General features: G+C 37.5%; 1 protein-coding gene across 2 annotated transcripts in view; it reads right to left on the bottom strand.

The window, feature by feature from the left end:
* The window catches only part of LOC306849775 (transmembrane and coiled-coil domains protein 1-like), a 36,783-nt gene that overhangs the window by 9,059 nt on the left and 5,850 nt on the right, over window positions 1-21,874 (bottom strand). The window contains exons 1-2 of one of the 2 annotated variants that reach the window (XM_079385074.1): window positions 3,721-3,793; window positions 922-1,164 (exon numbers count right to left, since the gene is read on the bottom strand). In XM_079385074.1, coding sequence (XP_079241200.1) covers window positions 922-1,164; window positions 3,721-3,759 — 282 coding nt within the window. In that variant the 5' untranslated portion in view covers window positions 3,760-3,793. Of the gene's footprint in view, window positions 1-921; window positions 1,165-3,720; window positions 3,794-21,874 lie in introns of those variants that run through there. The other variant, XM_079385075.1, reaches the window with a different exon arrangement.

The raw sequence follows: 21,874 nt of genomic DNA on the forward strand, positions 1-21,874 counted from the left end.
ACCAGAATGCATTGCTTTTGTCAAGTGGCAGCTGATATTTGCGGCGCCGCATGAAGTCGAACAAGCCTATTGACTGGATATATACACATGTACAGTGCTGGACAAAATGATTAGAGCACTAGTATTTTCAGCAGCTAAAAATGGTTTTAAGTCAGTTATTTGTATCTTCTGCTGTAGTGTGTCAGTAGTAAATATCAGTTTACATTTCCAAACATTCATTTAGCCATTAATTGTAATAATCCAGTGAGATGTTTGAGATCTGATCTGATCATCATCAGTCTGTCTGGAATGACATGAAGAAACAGAACAAACTGAGACTAAATCCAGAAGAACTGTGTCTCCAAGACGCTTCAGGAAACCTCCTGCAAAGCTACAGTGCTGTTAAAAGTTTTAGGTACTTGTGTAAAAATGCTGTAAAATAAGGATGCTGTCAAAAATAATGTTTTTACCAATTAACTTCTATTAGCTAAATTAAATCAACATTTGTTGTGAGCATCCTCTGTGTTTAAAGCATCCTTTGTGTTTAAACCAGCTTTTGTCCTCGGTGCACTTGAGCAGAGTTTCTTCTGGATTTAGTCTCAGTTTGTTCTGTTTCTTCATGTCACTCCAGACAGACTGATGATGATCAGATCACATCTCAAACATCTCACTGGATTATTACAATTAATGGCAAAATGAATGTTTGGAAATGTAAACTGATATTTACTACTGACACACTACAGCAGAAGATAGAAATAACTGACTTAAAACCATTTTTAGCTGCTGATAATACTAGTTCTAATAATTTTGGCCACCACTGTATATGTATTAATGGTACAAAAATAAGTTTCATTTTCATGTTCAAAATCATTTGTAGTTGCCTTCTTTTGATTTTAGGTCACATGTGGACATAGTGATGATGACAGTCAGCAGGTGTTGTACCTGTTTGATGCGGGAGCTCTGCTGTTTGTCGCTGGCATTGCTGGCCAGTTTGAGGTATTCGGCCACATTCTCATCACGGGCTGCCTGCTCGATGCGCAGCTGCTCCGTGAGCTTCAGGATCTTCTGCTGCAGCTGTGCGATGGCCTGCCGTGTGCGCTGGGGGTCGAGACCAGCGTCCTCCGAGCCCAGCAGCGAACCATCAGCCCCGCACGCCTGGGCCAGACCGCCCTCCAGCCTCTCGATCTGGAGAAACAAGCCAGGAGCAGGCCAAGGGAGGGACAAACAAGAGAAAAGTCATGTCACTTCTTGGAAAATAGGTCTTTCCGTGACTTTTTGCTGACACAATGAAGCAATCACCAGCTTCTGCAATCAGCATGCTTGCAGAAAGAGGCAATTAAAGGTCAACATCTCAAATCACACACACACGTTTGTTTCTGTGAATTGTGGGGGCTTTCCATAGACTTCTATTACTTTTATAATGACCAAAAAATATTTTCTATCCCTTAACCCAACCCTAACCCTAAACCTACCCCTAACAGAAAACCTGTTTGCATCGTTACACCCTCAGATAAACATCATTTACAATTTTTTTAGACTTGGGCCACAATGTCAAAGCATTTCAGGTTTTACTATCCTTGTGAGGATATTTGTTCCCCACAATGTAGCATAAACAAGTAGTGGTAGTAACACTTTTTGTTTGAGCATCAGTAACTCAGTGGTTGTTTGTGCTAGATCTCTCAAACGTTGATATATCGTAGCCACATTTGTGCACTACAAATAAAACTCACTTGGATATGTACTGCATAATCACAGATTATGAGAGTTAATGTCAAATACAGAGTTCCGTTGTTACAACCTACATCCTCTACTGGGGTGTGTTGTAACACAGGCTGGGGATAGATGTAAAGTGTGGGGTAATTTGCTGAAATAAGATAAACTCCAATTTATGCAAAAACTTTATTGAAGAACAAAAAATAATCAGTTTTGAATAAAGTGAACCAGTTAAAGTGACAAAAACATTATATTGTATTCCTTTTAAATTTAGCGTGTGTGTGTGTGTGTGTGTGTGTGTGTACTGTGTTCCTGTCACATAAGGGTTCAGTCACTAACTGTGTTGCCATCTACCTATATTTATGTGAATTTTGGAATGCTGGATGGAAATGTCAAGATGCGTAGAAATTCTAAAAATGTGCACAAAAAACATATAGAGGATAGTGTTTTTGTCCAATAAAAAGTTATGCGCATAAACTATGATGGAAACACATTTTACATAAATCCCTTGATGTGCAATAAAAACCTCACATGACTTTGCCTCAGAGGATGTGATTGGATAACTGGACTCATTGTAATCATTAAGAGTTGGTTGTAACAGTTTTAATGAACTGTTACAACTATCCCCACCCCAAGCAGCCATAACATAGATAACGGTTTTATCATGTGGGGGTTAACTTAGCGTGAATGCAAAGTATCAAATTAAACTAGACAGCTACTTTAGGTTATGTGAGTCAAAAGATTGTATCTACAACACGATTACTAGGCAAAAAATGATCTTTTTGAAAAATATTGGTTTTCCTGAAATTCAGTTGTTTGGTCATAAAATCAACAATGTTGCTCATATTCACATGTCACTTCTCCTGTAACATTAAACATGCGAATGGAGTGTATGATATTGATGATGACATGACCACAGCTCTTTTAACTTGTCAAACTGACCGTGTTACAACTAACCCTGTGTTACAACACACACACACACACACACACATGTTGGGTTTCCATGTTTTATGGGGACATCCCATAGGCGTAATGGTTTTTATACTGTACAATCTGTATGTGCTATTGCCCTACACCAACCCTACACCTAAACTTAGCCCTCACAGGAAACATGCTGCATTTTTAGATTTTCAAAAAACTTTATGCTGTATGATTTATAAGCTTGTTTCCTCATGGGGACCAAAAAATGTCCCCACAAGATTAAGATTTACTGGTATTACTATCCTTGTGGGGACATTTGGTCCCCAGGACGTGATGAATACCAGGTGCACACACACACACACACACACACACTCACACTTGCTTTCATTTTAAGAGACTACAGTGCCTTGTTTTTGTTAACTACATACACATTCAAAGTACATTTGCTGAAAACTGGTTTTAGTATCTCATCACAACTTGGTGTTTCAGGAAAACTGAACTTGTTTAATGGTCGTTTCAACACGTCTTACAGGCAAAATCAAGACAAAGATCCTCATATCTCACACTGGAATATTACATGACTGTCTGTACAGTATGAGTCCACCTCATAGTTAATCAATCCGTTCAGACAGAATGAGCTGAATATTGAGGTCAGTACGGTCTGATCATATAGTCTAGGTCTGTCTGACAGCAGTGTTTAATCTGACCCATATATGAGCAATCATAACTCCCATTAAACAACACTAAATACAGGGTTTTCCACAAGGGGTGGGTGAAAGCATCTTAACCACATTTCTAACTTTTTAAATAAATATTAATTAATGGGCTGATAAGCATCACACCACAAGACCATGAAATATTATGTGTTTTTATACAGATAAAAAGTAACATTTTATATTAAAGGTGCAGAACAAATCGGAAGCCTGCGCTACAGTGACATTGTTACTCAAGCACAGCGGAACGCGAGTCAAGCGGACGTGAAGGGAAACATGTTACAGAACACAGGTGCAGGAGGCAGAATGACACATGAGTGACACAAAGACCACACACGAGTCACCGGACCTCAGACAGAAACACATTGACCGGTTCTAATATCTGTCCACTCACCTTCCCGTTGCTCTCTCGCAGCAGCTGCTCCCAGTGCATTATCAGACCGAGCTCTCGCTCTCTCAAGCTCCTCCCACCGCCGCGCGGAGCTTCAAACAGACCACGGTCGCCTCTCTTTAGTGAACCGATCGAACTCGAACTGATTCTGCAACTGAACTATGAATATATGCGAATCATCTCGCAATGATTCATTTATTCAGCGTGAACAGCCGAATCATCCAGACCTGTTCACGCCAGGTTTACTCTTATTTTCAAATACAAATATGACATTTAGCTTATAGTGGATTTTAGCAGCTAGAACAGTGTATGTTCATTATAGAAATAGCAGATTGATTGATTATAGAAATTATTAATATAGCTACAGGAAAATTATCATTTTAAAATTCACTGATATTTCAACAATCAGTCGGTTTAAATAGAATGTGATTCTAGAAATGAGCAACATCATGTTCAAAATTGAAGTAAACCAAAAATATTTTTCCATTTGACTTTTTTTTTTTTCAAGTCAATCCAGTTAAACTCAGTGTATTTTTCAGATTTTTTCATGTCCATTAATAATAAAAAAGCTTTTAGGTTGTCATTCTATTAAAGTAGAAACACATGAACACCAGGCCGAATATACACTTTTTAAAAAAAAAATCTTTGAATAAAAAGGCATGGATGGGGAAAAAAAAAAACATTTACTGGATATATCTGCTATTTTGACCATTTTCTTTCTTTTTTCTTTTTATTTGTATTAACTATGAATTAGCCCACCACAGTATAATACACATATAGGCCTAACAAAGTTTTAATAAAGCCATACTTATACAATCTATTTCCTAAAAAACAACATTATGAAGTTGCATTGCATTAAGGTTATATTGACACAAGTCCATGATTTAATGCACTTGTTTAACCAGACAGCAACAGATTTCTTAGTCTGTGGCAACACTATCTGTACAGTATTTAGACGGGAAATAGTTTGTAGAAATAGTGTCATTCTCCTCTGGCCAGACAAAATCAGCAGCTTAAATCTAGACTAAAGCAGAATCAGATTGAGCAAAGGACTCATCTGGTTCCTGTGGTCTTGTCCCGATGGCCGTCACAGGGTCTTCAATACTGTACAGTCAGCCGGTCATTATGAGAAAATAAACCCCAAAGGGATGATCAAGTCTTGTGTAACCCTGAAGAAGATTTTACAGTAACGTCTGGCTGACTAAACATTATTACACTGAACATATCGCTCTTTATCATATAAATAAACGCATGGACTGCTGAGTTTTGATTCAAGGGTTTTTGTTACTCTTATATGAGAGGACACTAGAACTAGAACTACTGATAGACTGGTTAGTATCTGTTAGGGCCGTAGGGGATTACTTTTTATGAAGCTAGAGAGTCATATGCCAAAACCCTCAGAGATGATGGTCTGCCGTGAAAGGTTTAGATTTGTGACACGTGCTGGCAAAATGAGTCGGAATGCGCAAATTTTCAAAAATGAGTTTTATTTTCACATTCTCCATTAAAATACCTTCAAAATGATATGACTTGTTGGAATCGGACAGAAAATGACTGAGCTACAGCCGTTTGAAGGCAATATAAGCAGCAGATCTGATTCGAGAAAAGATTCCAAAGCAGAATCACCAAGCAACGTTGCATATTTCCTCCAATTCTTTTCTTAATAATAATTACTATATTATTAATCACAAAATTTTTATTTTATCTTTGTTATTAAAAACAAGAATAAAGACGGAAGTAAACGGTAGTTTAATCAAGAGCAGCGAGTGATTCCATCTTTTCTTTTAATGTGTTATTAACACTGAGACCGATCTATATTAAAGGTGCCATAGAATGAAAAACTGTCTTTACCCTGGCATATTTAAATAATAACAGTTCTGTACATGGAAATGACATACAGTGAGCCTCAAACACCATAGTTTTCTCCTTCATATGTAAATCTCGTGATTAAAAAAGACCACTGAAAAACAGGCGAATCAGAACATAACACCGACTGTGACGCAACAGTCGGGATCACTACGCCCCCAACATTTGCATAAACCCGTCCTTGTTCTAAGCCGAACCATCAGAAGCTCTGCAGGTATTGTAAATAAACAAGCGCGGACAACAGCGAAAATAACACAATAAATGTTATGTTCCAGGCCGTGCAGGGGGTGTGAAGTGCAGGGATGGGTTGGTGTCTGTATTCAGAAAGGCACAGAAAGCAAATAACGCGAGCCACTAAAGGGACATGGTTAGCTCCTTGCTAGCGGTAGCCTGTTACAGTACATAAGATTTCACTCTCAGTAAGGAGAGATGAGGATGATGGCGAATGACTTACAGATCCTGAGCACCACTGACAAGCATCTGATCTTGTGAAATGTGTGGTAAGTACTGTTGCTCCATGATGTAAACATAGTTTGTGTGATCGCGTCTCTTGAAAGTGAACTATAACGCGATCGATGGATCGTTCAAAAGCAGTTTCAATGCCTCGCATATTAATAACGGCTCCCTGATGCCTGCGTTTTATATACAGTATAATTACCCGACGATATAACTGCGAGAGAAAGTATTTAAATATATATTTTCCTCCCTGTGCTTCCTTCTTGCTGATGAGTCGTACTGTGAAACAGCCAATCAGAGCAGAGCTCATTATTATTCATGACCGTGCCAAATAAGCCAATAACAGACCGTTTCATTCTAGGGAGAAATCCTAGGGTTGTAAATGGACATGTAAAATCGTTTCTGGAGATATTTTGCCCTTACCTAAGCCACATACCTTCTGTGTAGATATCAGAGAACAATTTAAAATACTGTATCAATGCATTCTATGGCACCTTTAAGACCTACTGTAATGCATGGATCAAATATAATGTTACACATCAGATTTTCCCCCAACCATTAACTAAACGTTCATGAAAGACATAACAGATTATGATTGTGTGAATCTCACCAATACATATTTCGCAATAATGTACTTTATAAGGGAGATCTTATGCACTTATGCTTTGCAAATGTCAGTCAGCACGATTGTCATCGGCATGGGTTTATTTTTTATTTTTATTATGCAAGTAAAGAATGTCTTCTAAGGATCTTGTAAATGTAGTAAAGACTAATTTTGTGCTGTATGTTTAATGTTTGAACTCCTTTAATGTAGCTGTTTTGGCGGATGGCTGCTGCTAACGGTTCGATACAAATGGTGAATAATGAGGGAGAGAGGGTATCCTTGTCTAGTCCCGCGGTGCAGTGTGAAGCTGCGTGATGTTAGTCCATTAGTGATGACAGTGGCTGAAGGGGATGTAATCCAATTAATGAATGACTCCCCAAAACCAAACCTCTCTAGTGTGGAAAACAGGAATTTCCAGTTGACCCTGTCAAAAGCTTTTTCTGCATCCAGAGTGACTATGATGGCTTTTGCTAGTCTGTGTGTATTGGTGGAGGCTAGTCTACCTTTAATGAAACCGGTTTGATCTGGGTGTATTATAGATGGTGTGACCCTTTTCTATTCTATGGGATAATACTTTGTTGATGATTTTAATGTCAGCATTGATCAGAGAAATGGGACGGTAGCTTGATGGTAATTTGGGATCTTTATTGGGTTTGTGAAGAAGTGAAATTGTGGCAGTATTCATATTAGCTGGGAGATTTAATTTTTGTGATTCACTTAACATTCTGATGAAGAGTGGTGACAGAGTGGACCAAAAGAGTTTGTAGAGCTCAGCGGGGAATCCATCAGGACCTGGGGCTTTATTATTAGGCATGTGTTGCAGTGCTGTAAGAAGATGGGGGATTCTAGGCTATTTCTTTGGTGTTCATTCAGTTGTGGCAGATTGATACTGTTAAGAAATGAGTTGATGTCATTTTGATTTGGGTCTTTTCTGATGAGTATAATTTGCTATAGAAATTGGAAAAAATGTGGTTAATTTCTTCCGGTGAGTTGGTAGATTTTCCTTCTGGGTCTGTAATAACTGAAATTGTTGCTTTTTCCTTGTTTTGTTTGATTTGATTTGCCAAGTATTTACCAGATTTATTACTATGATGAAATTCTTCCTGTCTGAGCCTATGAATCAGGAATTGAGTATGTTTATTGATTATTGCATTTAAGTTAAATTTATATTCTCTTAATTTATTTTGTGTTTCTTCTGTTGGGTTATTTATATTGATGTCTTGAATTTGTTTAATTTTCTGCTCCAATTCTGTTTCTTGTTCTTTTTCCTTCTTTGTTTTGTGAACGGAGTATGAGATTATTTTCCCTCGTAGTACTGCTTTTCCTGTTTCCCACAGAAGAGAGGGAGACAATCCAGGGGTGTCATTCATTTCTAGGAAGAATGCCCACTCTCTTTTAAACTAGTTGTCAAAATCTGGGTCTTTCAAGAGAGAGATGTTAAAACGCCATCTGGTAGCAGGTTTATGAGGTTCACTTCTATTCCATTTCAGTGTTACTGGAGCATGGTCGCTAATGACAGTTGAAATGTTTGATATGATAGAATTACTGGTGAGAAAGAAATCAATGTGGGAATATGAGTGATGGACTGGTGAGAAAAACTAGTATTCTTTAGCGTTTGGGTGTTGTAATCGCCAGCCAAGACCAAACTCACTCATGAACTGTTTTATGGTTTCTGCAGATTGCCAGATGCGTTTATTTCTTAAACTAGATCTCTCTATTGCTGGGTTGAGAACTGTATTAAAATCACCTGCTATTATGACTGGACAATTAGAAAGATTTGAAATAGAGGAAAAGAAGTTTTGAAAAACAGATGGGTCGTCTGTGTTTGGGCCGTATAGATTACCAATTGTAACTGGGCTATTATCGATTGAAATATTTATAATAATAAAACGTCCCTCGGGGTCTATAACAGAGGGTATTATGAATAAATGAGATTGTTTTACTTATTAAAATGCAAACTCCTCTTTGTTTTGAATTATATTGAGCTGAGAATAAATGACTGTACACTGTAAAAAATGATCGGGATTTTAACGGTAAAAAACTGTGAAAATGCTACGGTAAAAACCTGTTACATGGTTAACGGAAAGTTCCTGTAAAATTTACAGGGAAAAAAACGTAAACTGACGTTCCCAGAATTCCCTGCATTCCATTTCAAATTCTGTTTGAATTTGACGTTTTTTTCTTTGAAATAACTGTTTCTTCTTAGTTTTTTCTTATCAGTTATGTTTATTAGGGTTGCATGTTACATCTAATGTTGTTAAATTAATGTTTATAGCATATTTCAGTTTAATGAGTCTCACCATGATGGTGTTTAGTGCTTGTGTGAATGACACTGTGCACCTTCTATATATTCTATTGTTTAAAAGTTGTTTGTGATGGGCTTTGGCTCATCATGTGACTTTCTCATCATCACCTGCATTTGGTGGTTATCAGTGTATTTCAAAGGAACAAAACAGATTTCAGTACTTTAATAGGTTGGTATATTAAGATTATATCAGTTAAAGAAATTACGGTATTTAACTGTAAATTTAAGTTAAAATCGTAAAACCTAAAACGTTGCTACCGTATTTTTTACAGTAGAATTCTGGTAACCACAGCTGCCAGTTTTTTATTGTAAATTTTACGGATTTTTTTTTACAGTGTACTTTGATGATTTAATTTGATCTTGATCTGCGTCTGATAGATGTGTTTCTTGCAAAAGGCATATGTCCGCTTGTAGTTTATTTAAATGGATAGACTTTGACCTTCTTTGCATGAGAACCAATTCCATGAACATTGCAGGTTAGAAAATTGATAGAAGACATGTTATGGAAAGGGAATGAATATTACTGTATGAATGTATGAGTGCCGTGCATGTATAGGTGTGAGTTTTTTTATGGAGTTATGACTGTATGTACATGTGTGTGCATAACATGTTAATGTTGTTGGCAGACGAACAAAACTGAAGAAACACAAATGACAGTGTGTATGAAGCAAAACAACAACAGCAGCAACAATGCAAGGAACATTAAATACTGACATAGTGTGAAACAATGATATTATGTTGAGAGGGGGCGCGAGACCAAGGTGCAACATGAGAGCTAATTTCATGACTTAAAATGTGGTAGAGAGAGAGAGAGAGAGAGGAACTGGGGAGCAAGGTAAAGGTGATTTCATGAATTCATGAACAACAGTTACTTATTCGGGATTGAGAGTGAAGAGTTCAGAAGAGCCAGGGAGTAATGTCTTTATCACGGTATAACTGTCCATTTATGTAAAGTTTGTCCACAGAGATAGTTGCCTTTTTTCGGATTGTGAAGAGATGTTTTCGGCGCTCGAGAATGTCCTTTGGATATTGATCGTTGAGTCTGTAGTTTGTGCTTTGAGTTGTCTGCCTTGCCTCTGAACCAGTTCTTTTTGTTTATAATGTTCGAATTTTGCGATGATTGGACGTGGATTGCTGTTGTTTTGGGATCTGATCCGATGCACGCGGTGGAAAGTGATATCCAGTACAGTTTCAGATGGTAATTTGAGCTGTTTTATCATGAAGTCCTTAACTGATTTCTCGGGGTCGTCTGGGGTTTGTTCCCGAATGCCTGTGAAGACTAGATTGTCCCTCATGCTTCGTGATTTTAAGTCCAGAATGCTCTCTTTCATGGCTTTGTTTTGTGTGACAACGAAGGTGAGTTGAGCGGTAAGAGAGTGAACGGAGTCCTTTAAAAAGTTATTTTCTTTGGTGAGAGTGTCTATCTGTTCTTGACTGAATTCTAAGCTGTGCCGTAGTTCTTGAATGTCCTCGTGTATTACTTCTATTAGCTTTGCAACAATAGACCTACAACTTGTGATGAGAAGCAGCAGCAGCCGCCCAGAAGTGCGCAGAGAAAAAGGTACTCCTCTCAGAAAACGTACAAATAAAGATCATTTTAGATGTTTAATTACTATTTGGAGCATTGGGATTGCTAGAAGAGGGCTTAATGAACTAATTTTTGTGAAAACCTCAAATTCGACCAAAACTGACTTTTTTCACTTCTTTTGCCTGTAGCTCAAAATTAGCCCGTGCGACTTCCGACTCATTTCGCCAGAACGGGTCACATTTTATAGTCATAATAAAGCAAAAAAAAAAAAAAAGAAGCTTTTTGCTTCCAGAAGCACACTCTTAAATGTGCTCTATTTAAGTCAAGTCACCTTTATTAATAGAGCGCCAGTGTATGTAACAGCAATCCTGGCCGCAAGAACACACCTAACTATCCAAAACAACACGCGTCTGTCAGAGTGCTTATCACTCAAACACTTGTACCTCATATTGTTTCAGTCTAAAGTGAAACTACATGGACTAACAGTGTGAGTACAGTTATTCACTGATTGTAAGACTTTGTAAGAATTCTGAGCAGTGCATTTAAGAACAGTAAAATGTGTCAAACAGAACTAAGCTTCACCAATGAGGACGCAGGAGCGGTGATTTGTGATTTGAACAGTCATGAGTGTTTCAATTCTGCTGATCCACACTTCTTCAGTTTCTGCAGAATTTGTTGGCTTGTGCTAGTTCCTGAAACTTTCCAAAACCACAGAAAAAGCCCAGAAAAACGAGTTCTGCGCCAGCCTTAAAGGCCTGCTGGTGTGGATTCAGGAACTGACTGTCGGGAGTGGCGTGAGAAAAACTCACATCTGAAGGAAGGAGATAGGGAAAGAAGCGCCTCTGCGGTCATGCTGACTGCATACATGCGACTTCTGGAAGACTGGACAGGTCTTTACCAGTCAAAGCCATATCCACAGCTTCAGAGGATGAGCTTAGTTTGTGAGGGTCATGGCAGAAAAACTCTGGACAGAAGTAGGCATGACATGTGATTCTGACACAACCTGCCCTCAAGCATCACATCAGATTGCTTCACATGCCAATCAGACGCTCTCTTTCTGTCTAAGTGGGTGGTGCTTGATCAAAAACAAGCTGATACATCATGAATACTGTTTCTGGATCTGGAAACAGTGAGGTGTGACGTAACTGACTGACAGGTTGGCATTTTCACAAAAAAGGCAATACTAGCCTATCACATGTATTTCCCTGTTCGTTTATGATCTGATCACTCATGTCAATAAATCAAATGACTTCCTCATTCTAATGTCTGATCAAGAGATGACTAATGCTTTTGCTGCCTTACAAATGTAGTTAACACAGCAGATCCACATGCCACTTATCAGATATCACAAGGGAATCGAGCAGAGCCACAGGTCTGGGCTTCCAGAAAAACACAAGACAATGCAGGGCTGTATTACATTACCTCTTGAAGGAAGAAATCTCTCTAAACACCAAACACAGTGTCTATAGGCAGCAATTTAAGACATCATACATGTTCACAAATGAACAAATAGTCTTATATGGCAAGACTGACATAAGCGTCCATCCCAGATACTGTGGTAACATCGTTCTGAAATGTTTATAAAATGTTGAAATTTCCAGTTTTCTTGCCGTGATTATAATCTAATTTAAAAGTTACATAATTTTTTCTTACAATTTTCTTCAAACTTTGTTTTCACCTCAAATATTACGTTATGAATGTTTATTTGTAATATTGTAAGAACATTAACTCTTTCCCCGCCAAACAGAATGTTCTCGCTTTTATACACTCGGGGGGTGCTATTACACATCTCCTGAATGAGTCTCGATCAAAAACACAGGCGAGGAAGACGCAGAAACCAGCGATCTCATATGTAAGCTTATGCAGATGAAAAAAAAATGCAATCATCAACACTAACGGCATATAAGTGAAAACTGTCTAATGTTACTGAGTGATATGTGGATCCAGCAAGTGTTAAAAGCCTGTTCAAGCTTTGGGATACTGATGGAAGCCATCTACTGCATCTTTGCTTTGATAAATATTATTTTCTCAGCTTTTTGCTCAAAATTTTCTTTTTGTTTTTTGTGAAACCTACCTACATTCAAGTGTTAATAAAAGAAAAAAACACAATGCTTAAAGCTAGAATAAAACATATATTTTTGCTTAAAAGTGGAAGGTCTGTTCTTTATTTTGATGTACTGCTTGTTCAGAGATTCATACAACAAAATATTCTGGGGGACGTGAAATTTTAGTGAAAATCAGCAAACAACGCTGGTGGTGGCAGGCAACTTTTTTCAAAAACGCTGGCAGGGAAAGAGTTAAAATGTCCAGTTTTCTTGTTGCGATCAGAATGTTAGAAAGGTTACAAAACATTTGTTAGAACATTCAAGTACAAATGACATCATACGGACATTCTGAGAATGTTGTTCTAAGAACCTTTTCTTTCAACAGTATAACAACGTATATCAAACATTAATAAGGTTATAAGAAAATTCCATGAACATTACTATAATGACATTGTGTCCTAACATTAAAATTGCAAACCTTTAAAAAGTTGTGAGAGTGTTCCCTGTTAGCTGGGGTTAGAATGGATTTGTGTGAAACAGTGTGGCACATGTAAACCTTTACTGAATTATCCTTTACTGAATTAACGATGAACTGGCATTAGAACCCTTAATCATGAGATATTAATATATGACTCATATCAGCAGCTCTCACTCAGGTACACTGTAAAAAAAAATCCGTAAAATTTACAATAAAAAACTGGCAGCTGTGGTTACCAGAATTCTACTGTAAAAAATCCGGTAGCAACGTTTTAGGTTTTACGATTTTAACTTAAATTTACAGTTAAATACCGTAATTTCTTTAACTGATATAATCTTAATATACCAACCTATTAAAGTACTGAAATCTGTTTTGTTCCTTTGAAATACACTGATAACCACCAAATGCAGGTGATGATGAGAAAGTCACATGATGAGCCAAAGCCCATCACAAACAACTTTTAAACAATAGAATATATAGAAGGTGCACAGTGTCATTCACACAAGCACTAAACACCATCATGGTGAGACTCATTAAACTGAAATATGCTATAAACATTAATTTAACAACATTAGATGTAACATGCAACCCTAATAAACATAACTGATAAGAAAAAACTAAGAAGAAACAGTTATTTCAAAGAAAAAAACGTCAAATTCAAACAGAATTTGAAATGGAATGCAGGGAATTCTGGGAACGTCAGTTTACTTTTTTTTCCCTGTAAATTTTACAGGAACTTTCCGTTAACCATGTAACAGGTTTTTACCGTAGCATTTTCACAGTTTTTTACCGTTAAAATCCCGATCATTTTTTACAGTGTACTGTAAAATACTGCCAGTCAGGGCATTTACAGGCCTACTATTAGGCCTATGTATTTTACTAATAAGTCTGAATACTGGTGTTCCTATCAACATAGAATATCTGATTTAAAACTTTGATTTCCAGGACTGGAATTGGCTAAGATCTAATCTAAAAAATCTGAAATCTAATAAAAGTTAGTCATGGAAAAGAATGAATTTCATATCTACCGTAAATTACTTCTTTGGCTAGAAATTGCTCTTTTTAAATGCAATATCAATAAAATTATTTTGATTAATTCTTAACAGGAAACTAATCTTTAAAGATATTTAGAAGTGCATGGAAATTTCTATGTAAAATGGTAAGGACATTTGAATGAAAGTGCTAATCCACTAACAACAAACAACAGAAAAAGTATTATAAAATGTGTGGAAACTTGCAATACACTGAATTACACAATAAACATATATATATAATATATATATTACATTTCTCTTTCTGTTCTTTACTTTAGTTGATTATGGCGGTAAAAGACCTTCATATTTACACAAAGGCCAGTTTCAGAAAGGTGGAAATCCTCTTTACTGTTGCTTTAAGGGAGACTGGAGCCAGTAACAATGCCTTATTCATCAGCAGTGGACAATTACATAACTGATGATCATGTTAAGCTGAGCTCATACACACACACACACACACACACACACACAAGAACAACACATGCTAAAACTGTATACTTTCAAACTAAACACATGTAACTGTATACTCTTACTGTTAGTTTTGTCAGTACTAGTGTTACTGTTGTGAAACTCAACAAATCCCTGGTTATCTTGGGTCAAGAGCTACAAGAGGGCCTTTCATGAGTAATTATGTCAAAACAGCATTTGTGAAAGTCTCTTATAAGCTTTTGACCAGATTCATGCCAATGTGTCTGATACTCTTCTTACCAAGAAATGCAAATTATGTCATAATTTACTTACACTGGTATGTCATCCCAAGCCTCTATATGACTTGGAAATGTAAGTTGAACCACCATATATATATATATATATATATATATATATATATAAAATGAGATTTATGGGCCATAAACATGAACAACACATTACACACTAGTCTGTTATTTTGGTCTATTCTGGTTTTTACCCAAAGTTATCAAATGCCTTCAGAAGATAAGTCATACGGAGGATGTTTTTATTGTCTTTGGATCTTGATAGGCTCAGTCCCCATTCATATTCATGGGAAAAAGCAGCTTAAACATGATAAACCTCAGTTTACAGAAGTCAGTCAGTCATGCAGGTTTGAGACGGCACTGCAAATCATGGCTTTTGAGCGAAAACAAGCCAACACACAAACCATAAAATAGGTCAAATACAGATTTCTTATGATATGTACATATCAAAATGTCTATAAGAGTACTGATGCACATTTCAAGTGTAATATTACACTTATATTTAAGTGTAATATAAGTGTAATTCAGCCAAAAGTAGGAGTTTTCTAACAACACACACACGCACTGAACTCACGGTGTTGGTTGGGGAAGTGGACGGAGAGGAGTCTGGTGTTATCAGGCTGAGAATGATGTCCATTGGAGAAATCATTGAGCTGGCAGACATTCACAAGGCGTTCATTCACTCGGGTGTGTTGAGTTTTGATTTGAGCATCCAGATTGTCCGTGCTGTTCCATTACAACATGATGAACAACAGAGAAAATAAAGTGTCCATGTTCTTAAAGCAAAGACAATGAGGAGTAATTCAGCCCGTGTGGGCCTGGGCTCTTACAGCGCTCTGAAAAACTCACCGTCGAGCTGCAGTAGAGACATCAGAGTTGAGAAAGCAAGTGTTGGGAGTTCACACAGCCAATGAAAACCCCAAAAGCTCAGCGTGAACGTTTACTGTGTGTGAGAAGGAAGCAGAGAGAGCCAGAGCCCATGAGAAGGGTTTTGTCACGGCGGGACTCTTTTGGTAAGAAAAACACTGTTGGACAACTAATGAGGAAATTCATTCATGGGTTTAAAGGGCTTCAAGAGCTTAGCCAATGAGTTATGGTGACCTACCAACCTCAACCAATCACAGACAGAGACCCTAAAACCAATCATAACCATCTACTGTGTCCAGACTAATGACTGGCTTTGCCTTCAGTGCATACAGACGCCATGATCATGAACACTGCAGATCCACACAACTGCTGCGTGACACTACTGTGTGTGTGTGTGTGTGTGTGTGTGTGTGAGTGTGTGAGAGAGAGAGAGTGTGTGAGTGTATGAGTGTGTATGAGAGTGTGTGTGTGTGTGCAGAAGTGAAATGGGGTGCATAAGAGGGGCAGACGAGAAACTGCCAAAACTCCTCTCAATGGAAGAGAAAGAGCATGATGAAGCTGTGCTTTAGGCGAGAGCTGGCTTATATAACAGCAGGCCTCATTCAGGCAGTGAGTACTGTTTTCAGTGAATGAAGCACAGCACATGCTTCCAACTAGCTTTGAACCTCCATATCTCGGTTCTTTAGTTTGTGATCTTTAGCAATAAGTCAGGCCGCTTAGAAAAGCAAAACGATTTTCAACAAGTTGCATGATTTGAGGGATCCTTCATGTCTGTAGCATGTATTAATTTTAATACTTACGTTCAAGATTAGTTCCCAATCCCTAAGTTTACAGTGTTGGGAAGTTACTTTGGAAAAGTAATCGTTCACAGATGACAAGTTACCCTATTTAAAATGTAATAAGTATAGTGTAACTATTTCAATTTAATTAAAGTAATGTAACTGATTACATTTGATTACTTTTTGATTCCTTTTTTTTTTCTATACTTTTTTTTTTTTAATTTTGAAATGTAAAGCAGGCAGGGTTAACATTGCTGTAGCACTCAACACTGATTACTGTCAGACTTTCAAAAATCCTCCATCACTTAAATTAAGATTATAATCATTTAATTTTAAAGCACAGCCACCTCAAAATCAGACTTTAGCACCTCTTTTTTACTTTGAGGTCATTCTGAGGTTAAATCATAACTTGATATAAAACCCGAATTCCAGAAATGTTGGGACGTTTTTTTAAATTTGAATACAATGAAAACTAAAAGACTATCAAATCACATGAGCCAATATTTTATTCACAATAGAATATAGATAACAAATGTTTAAACTGAGAAATTTTTACAATTTTAAGCACAAAATTAGCTCATTTCAAATTTGATGCCTGCTACAGGTCTCAAAATAGTTGGCACAGGGGCATGTTTACGATGGTGTAGCATCTCCTCTTCTTTTCAAAACAGTTTGAAGACATCTTGACAACGAGGTTATGAGTTTCTGGAGTTTTGGTGTTGAAATTTGGTCCCATTCTTGCCTGGTATAGGTTTCCAGCTGCTGAAGAGTTTGTGGTCATCTTTGACGTATTTTTTGTTTAATGATGCGCCAAATGTTCTCTATAGGTGAAAGATCTGGACTGCAGGCAGGCCAATTCAGCACCCAGACTCTTCTACTACGAAGACATGCTGTTGTAATAGCTGCAGTATGTGGTTTTCCATTGTCCTGCTGAAATACACATCGTCTGGAGGGGAGCATATGTGACCCTGGACCACAAAACCAGTCTTAAGTCGCTGGGGTATATTTGTAGCAATAGCCATTGTACCTATACATTGTATGGGTCAAAATTATTGATTTTTCTTTTATGCCAAAAATCATTAGGATATCAAGTAAAGATCATGTGCCATGAAGATATTTAGCAAATTTCTTACCGTAAATATATCAAAACTTAATTTTTGATTAGTAATATGCATTGCTAAGAATTTTTTGCACCCTCAGATTCCAGATATTCAAATAGTTGTATCTCGGCCAAATATTGTCCTATCCTAACAAACCATACATCAATGGAAAGATTATTTATTCAGCTTGCGGATGATGCATAAATATCAATTTCGAAAAATTGACACTGAACATTTTTTTGTGGTCCAGGGTCACATATGTTGCTCTAAAACCTTGATATGCCTTCCAAAACATGCAGGCTGCCCATACCATATGCACTTGTGCACCCCCATACCATCAGAGATGCTGGCTTCTGAACTGAACGCTGATAACACGCTGGAAGGTCTCCCTCCTCTTTAGCCCAGAGGACATAGCATCTGTGATTTCCAACAAGAATGTCAGATTTGGACTTGTCTGACCAGAGAACACTTTTCCACTTTGAAACAGTCCATTTTAAATGAGCCTTGGCCCACAGGACACAACAATGCTTCTGGACCATGCCAACATATGGCTTCCTTTTTGCATGATAGAGCTTTAGTTGGCATCTGCAGATGGCACGGTGTATTGTGTTTACCGACAGTGGTTTCTGGAAGTATTCCTGGGCCCATTTAGTGATGTCAATGATAGAATCATGCAGTGTCGTCTGAGGGCCAGAAGACCACGGGCATCCAACAAAGGTCTTCAGCCTTGTCCCTTACGCACAGAGATTTCTCCAGTTTCTCCGAATCTTTTGATGTTATGCACTGTAGATGATGAGATTTGCAAAGCCTTTGCAATTTGACGTTGAGGAACGTTGTTTTTAAAGTATTCCACAATATGTTTACGCACTGTTTCACAGATTGGAGAGCCTCTGCCCATCTTTACTTCTGAGAGACTCTGCCTCTCTAAGACAACCCTTTTATAGCTAATCATGTTACAGACTTGATGTCAATTAACTTAATTAGTTGCTAGATGTTCTCCCAGCTGAATCTTTTCAAAATGTTTTGCTTTTTCAGCCCTTTGTTGTCCCCGTGCCAACTTTTTTTAAGACCTGTAGCAGGCATGACATTTGAAATGAGCTCATTTAGCAGATAAAAGTGTAAACTTTCTCAGTATAAACATTTGTTATGTTCTCTATGTTCTATTGTGAATAGAATATTGGCTCATGTGATTTTAAATTTTTTAAATTTTCATTTCATTCAAATTTAAAAAACATCCCATTTCTGAAATTCGGGTTGCAGTTAATAGATATGATACTGTTTTTTAAATCAAATCTTTGCACATATATGACAGGAAATAATGCCTTGGCAAAAAAAAAAAAATCAGTTAATTTGAAAATAAAGCATATGCATAAACCCAAATAGGAAATAAAACAGTTATCTAAGAAGGATGTGCCCTATTCTGTGTCGTAAACTCCTGAAGTATTGGTGTCTCATATTTTAGGGTGTGCTCCGGGTGTGTGTTCACGGTGTGTGTGTGTTCACTGCTGTGTGTGTGTTCACTGCTGTGTGTGTGTTCACTGCTGTGTGTGTGTGTGTGTGTGTGTGTTCACTGCTGTGTGTGTGCACGTTGGATGGGTTAAATGCAGACCACGAATTCCGAGTATGGGTCACCATACTTGGCAGTATGTCACTTCACTTCACTTCACTTCACTTCACTTCACTTTAGATCAGTCAATACAATTTGGGAAAGAAATCAATAAAATCTGTATGTGTGTGAAAATATTCAGAAGTAACCCCCTTTGTAATTGTTAACATTTTCATAAGTAACTGTAATCTAACTACACATTTTCAGTTACAGTTACATTTATTTTGAGTAACACTTTATTTTAAGGTGTCCTTGTTACACGTTACATGTACTTACTATAATACTAACAAAACATTATATACAATTACATGCAAGTAACCCTAAACCAAACCCTAATCCTAACCCTAACCATATAGTAAGAACATGTAGTCAATTAAAATTACTCAGTACTTAAATGTATAATTACACTGTAACAAGGACACCTTAAAATAAAGTGTAACCTTATTTTGTAATTAAATTACGTAATTCCGTTACATGTAACTTACTCCACAAGTTACGTATGAGCAGCACCAACGGTGACGCTTGGCTTCAGTTTAAATAAACATTATTAGAAACACATTCCTCACTCTATAAACATGCAGGTTCACAGCGACAGCTGACTGAGAGTAAGTGTGCACACATACTTGCACACAAACCACATTCCTCGCACAACAAAGAGATGCATTATTCACATAAGCGATGATGTCACCCAGCTGCTGGGATTCACCTGGAGTTCCTGCTCACTGACAGCACCAGTTCATTCTGAATGCCTCTAGGACACACACACACACTCACACACACACACACACACACACACACACAGACACACACTCACACTCACACACACACACACACACCGGAGCTGGACGATTGTCCCAAGCTGCTAGGCACACTGAAGAGAGGCCAGAAAGATCCAGAATGTGTCAGTTATCTCTGTACAGAAGGTTATCAGAGTGCATCTTACATAACATCACTCCTTGTTAGTGTCTTCACCCTAAATTGGACCAATTAATGACTCAAATATGCTCATTCACAACACAAAGAAACACGATTATAAACTCCAGTCACTTCCACTGCCATAGCTCCGGCTCAGGCGTGGTATAGCGTCAGTACTCACAATCAGTGGCTCTAAAAATAGGCTTCGTTTTTTTAGTGCAGCATATGATTCAGTTTTTTGTTTTGTTTTTGGACATGCTCTACTGTTATCTTAATCTAGAAAGCTGAAAATGGCACATTCCCTAATCATTAAACCAAAACAATGTCTTGTGCTTCTGGATCTAGAGTTTGTTATAGAATAGTCTGCTGTCTCATCTCAGAGACTTGAGTATTTTAAGCATAAAGACATACTGTTCTCAGCAGAACACGGAACATCCTGAGCTAAAATTAACCCACAGTCATGCAAGATCAGAAAAAAACGAGGCATAAACTGGTTTGAGCAGTTACCATCAAAACTGACATAAACAGCACTGCATTCTGGTGGTAAGGAAACATATCTTCTGATGAAACAACGATTTCTTTAAATAAATGCAATGGCTGTATTTATTTAAATAGTATTTGGACAATGAAGTCACTCTTAAAAATGTCTGAATGTCATTGCATTGCATAGAGAAATATCAAAATATCACGTGCAAACAAATGCTGCACAAGCTTTTCTCAGAACTAACTCCAATTTTCTGATGCATTCAGATGTTTACGTTCACACAGGTGTCTAAAACAATTTAACATACCATATAAAGGATGAAAGGGTTACAAATTATTCATTCAGATCTCTTACTGACCAAATGAATATACACAATATATATATATATTGCATATTGAATATATGCAAAGTTCAGGTAGGCTACCTTTCACTTCAGTCAACACTTCCTGTTTTGGAGTCACTGATATTATGTGAAAATACTAACTTAAACCTCTAGACTGGACACATGGACACAGCAGGAATATAATGCACTCAATACTGTCACTGAATCCTTGAACATGCCCTCACATTCTCATGGATAGATCAGACATCACACTCTCATACACAGACATCTTCAGCAGGACACTGGCGCACCGTGAGCTGTGAAGGACACCACACAGCCACTAGAGGGAGACGAGTTCCTCACAGCAGCATCAGATACAGAGAGCCCATCATTCCTCATGATCTACACACTCCTTACAAACACTGTTCAAATGGTGACTCCTCAGAACGGTCCTTGCTATCTCAACGGCTCATAAAAATCACCCTTTATATGAACTGATATCAGATGTGAATGTTTAGTGCGGAGTGGAGAAGGTGTGGGATTTACTGGATACCATCACTTCTGTGTAAAACCATTGTATCTGTGATCTGTGTGTGTGCTTGAATGCATGCTTTATCAGGATTATGTGTAGAATGACATAGTGAGCATTGCAGCATGGACATGGTTTATGAGGTTTGCATTTCCTGTGTCCACATGAACCAAATAGCTTAAAAGAAAACATACTACATTGAACAAATGCCTGTAGTTGTGTGTGAGGGGTAGGTTTAGGTGTAGGGTTAGAGTAAGAGGATAGAAAACACAGTCTGTACAGCAGAAAAACTGGTAACACTTTAGCATACTGTTCCATCATTAATGAATAACTACACAGTCAGGTACAAATGACTAATGCACTAATAATAACATTCTAGTAACTACTATTAACTAACAAGAAACTCTGATTAACGATTTAGTAAGTAATATTGCTCAATTGAAACTGGTAGTTCACTATTAGCTAATCAATAATAACTATTTGTATTCATATCCTGGAGAACTACTAAGAACTACTGTATACAGGT

Source organism: Barbus barbus (genome assembly GCF_936440315.1).
Source record: "Barbus barbus genome assembly, chromosome: 29".
Lineage (NCBI taxonomy): Eukaryota > Metazoa > Chordata > Actinopteri > Cypriniformes > Cyprinidae > Barbus > Barbus barbus.